This window comes from Atta colombica, unplaced genomic scaffold (genome assembly GCF_001594045.1).
Source record: "Atta colombica isolate Treedump-2 unplaced genomic scaffold, Acol1.0 scaffold234, whole genome shotgun sequence".
Lineage (NCBI taxonomy): Eukaryota > Metazoa > Arthropoda > Insecta > Hymenoptera > Formicidae > Atta > Atta colombica.
The window spans coordinates 412,729-415,831 of record NW_017259332.1 but is presented as its reverse complement, the minus strand read 5'-3'; the positions used below and the strand labels follow the sequence as shown (position 1 = coordinate 415,831).

At 33.2% G+C, this 3,103-nt stretch overlaps 1 protein-coding gene across 1 annotated transcript in view; it reads right to left on the bottom strand.

Moving 5' to 3' along the window:
* The window catches only part of LOC108688529, a 15,300-nt gene extending 12,791 nt beyond the window's left edge, over nucleotides 1-2,509 (bottom strand). The window contains exons 1-6 of the mRNA XM_018194831.1: nucleotides 1,634-2,509; nucleotides 1,319-1,560; nucleotides 985-1,256; nucleotides 671-912; nucleotides 429-587; nucleotides 240-357 (exon numbers count right to left, since the gene is read on the bottom strand). Coding sequence (XP_018050320.1) covers nucleotides 240-357; nucleotides 429-587; nucleotides 671-912; nucleotides 985-1,256; nucleotides 1,319-1,560; nucleotides 1,634-1,669 — 1,069 coding nt within the window. The 5' untranslated portion in view covers nucleotides 1,670-2,509. The remainder of the gene's footprint in view (nucleotides 1-239; nucleotides 358-428; nucleotides 588-670; nucleotides 913-984; nucleotides 1,257-1,318; nucleotides 1,561-1,633) is intronic.
* Between the last annotated feature and the right edge of the window lie 594 nt (nucleotides 2,510-3,103).

The following is a 3,103-nucleotide window of genomic DNA, read 5'->3' as shown; positions in this document are numbered from 1 at the left end:
ATAAATATATTAATATACATATATATTTTGCACAAAATATATTATATATTCTAATAATTAAGGAGCAGGAAATTTATCATTATGTAATGCAAAGAGGCACTCTAGAAAATGTAAGAATACTCGAATACTTTTTTTATTAATAAATATCTCTGCAACATTTTTTTTATTCTATTTATATTATATTTTCTCATTTCCATGCAATAATGCCGTTTTCTGTACAATTGGTAATATCTGTTTACGTGTTACCTTTACATTTCTTTGTTTGTACAAACAGAGACTACGTTTCTCTTCTCGAATTTCTTTAATTAATTCTAGATTTAGAGATGGTTGAGTAGATTCAATCAATGCTTGAATGATCTGTAAATAAGGTAAAAATATGTGACTAAATATTGAGACAATTTGATACAATTATATTAAACAATACTTACGTCGTTCGCCAATTGATTACATAATGTTGAAAAGATTGCAATATCTCTAGATACACATTCCTTGGTCACATCCTGCCCAATAAGAACAACGACATTGCAATTTCTTTCGTTAGCAAACTGTTCAATAACCTCTTTTGCATTTTCTCGAACAAGAAAATCCTAAAATTTATTAATAAATTATATTTTAAATTGATTAAAAAAATTAATTCACATTATCAATAAAATAATTCCAAATATCGCACTTCTACTAAAAGAGAAAATCCAACAAGAGGTATCCCATTCGTTACTTTCAGATCCTTAATCATAAGTTCTTCAAGAGTCAATTCACTGATGTCTGTTTTTGCATGCATAATCTTTTTAAATATATCAGTTCTGTCAGATGTAAGTTTACCAAGTTGCTCAAGAGCATTTAGTGTATCAACATCAGTAGCAGTTACTCGACCAGCTTCATCTGACATATTATAAGTGTCAATTAATATTGGACCTGCAAAATATTGGATACTATATAATAAAAGTTTTGCGTTCATTAATAATCTATTATCAAAATAATATTTACCTCGCAAAAGACTCGAGAGTTGCGTATCCAGTATATCAGGATTCTTCTGTAGAACATTGCGTGCAACAAGAGTGGCACAGCTTCCAACAATTTCTATGTTTAACAGCACATTGGGCCATGACCAGGCTGGATCCAATGGCCGATGATCAATGATCATTACGATTGAAGGCTTCAACTCAAAATCCTTGTTGGCAAGTGTATGATGATCAATTAAAATCAGCTCCAGTTTCTTGTTGGCATCATTCTGTATATTTTGTAAATGAATCTGATCTCTGTCAAGAATATAATCAAATAGCACAATGCTCAGATTGCTTTCCAAAAGCTTAGGACTTACCTAAACGTTAGCAAGTTCAGCGAGATGTTATGAGACTTCAGGCTATAAACTACTTCCGTCTTAATACGAAATTCTTTTTCTGGGATATTCATGACTGGTATTACGGCGACATCGGTAAGTTCACGTTTCTTGATATCATTATATTCCAATAATCCTTGAACCAGAGCACTTACAGCAGAATCCAAGTCGCATGTCGGATTCCCCAGAACGACACGAATCGTTCGATAGACTGACAACTGAGACTACGATAAAATATAAATAAATAAATTAAATGTAAAATAATAAGTATTCTGAAACTATGTAAAAAGTTATTACCAACGCGATTTTTGAGGCGTTAAGAAACACTTCCATAACTCTTTGTGTTTGTGTCTAATTTCTTCTTATTTCTTTTTTTTTTGGATGGTGATTTATTCCTCGATTTCGTTTTGATAATTGTACAATTTAACATGCGCAGCTCAAAAATCAATAAAATTGGACTAATTCGACGCACAAAACGAAAGAACCTAGCAGAACTAAGCGTCGCTTTGCTCCGCGAACGGAGATATTAAGCGTTAAAATTGACAACTATTGAGGTTAGGAAATCTGATACATCGATTTGATGCAGTGCTATATACACGTACTTTGATCGGTAAGTGTTTATTTAGAAGCTATCTTTTACCTCCCAATTCAACGAAATTAGGCTCATTTAATACATTTTAATTAAAAAACGAAAGCCTGCTTTACTCTTGCTATGTATATATGAAAAATTGTGAACTTATATGTCGAATATGGATTTACAGCTTTTGGTAATTCTCCAGAAGAGCTTACTCACTTCCGATTTCGATGAAATTAGGCTGATTCGACGCGTTTTTGTGTAAAATAAAAGAATCTGGCAGAAAAAAGTCGGGGACTGCCCTGCGAAGCAAGATATTAAGCGTTAAAATTGACAACTAGCTCATCTCTGATTTTAATGAAATCAGGCTTATTCGACACATTTTTGTGTAAAATAAAAGAATCTGACAGAAAAAAGTTCGGGACTGCTCTACGAATCGAGATTTTAAATATTAAATTTGACTAAAATGTTCACACGTAACACGATTATTGATCTGTCATGTGGAGTGTATAGATTAGTGCTTATTGATTTGGGGCGGCTACACCCTCAAAAAAAAGTCATATCCTACCCGCTTGGAACCTAACTCGCCTAATCGCTTAGAAGTTACAACTTAGACTGTGGTCAAAGGCCGGTATTCATAGGCCGGTATTCGAGTCTTTCAAAATCGTCTTAAGTAATATCTTAAGACGCTACAACCTTCTGATTGGTTCTAACTTCTTAAGACCGTACTTAAGACCGTACTTAAGACGGTCTTGAATATAAGATCTGACTATGAATACCGGCCAAAGTCTCGCTATAAATGCTTTGAAACATTTGCTGGACCAATTGGAAGAAAGAATTTTACAAACTGACCAATTAAGAACGTTTCAAAGCATTTGTAGCATCGCGTTGACCGTGTCTCTAGACAGCTGTCCGCTTAGAATTTCTAACCCATGAATACAGGAGGTGTGAGAACAGTAGACCTGCTCTTTTTGCTGTACTTTTGTACCAGTTCATCTTTCTTCTTCTTCTTTTCTCCTGAAGAAAAAAGAAAGAAAGATGAACTGATGCAAAAGTTCGACTAAAAAGAACAGGTGTAGTCTTTTTACTAGCTATAGCTGCAATTTCTAGGATTATAATATAATATAATAATTTATTGATTATAATATAATAAGATATATTATTTTTTTTTTGTTCGGGGCAGCGTAGCCACC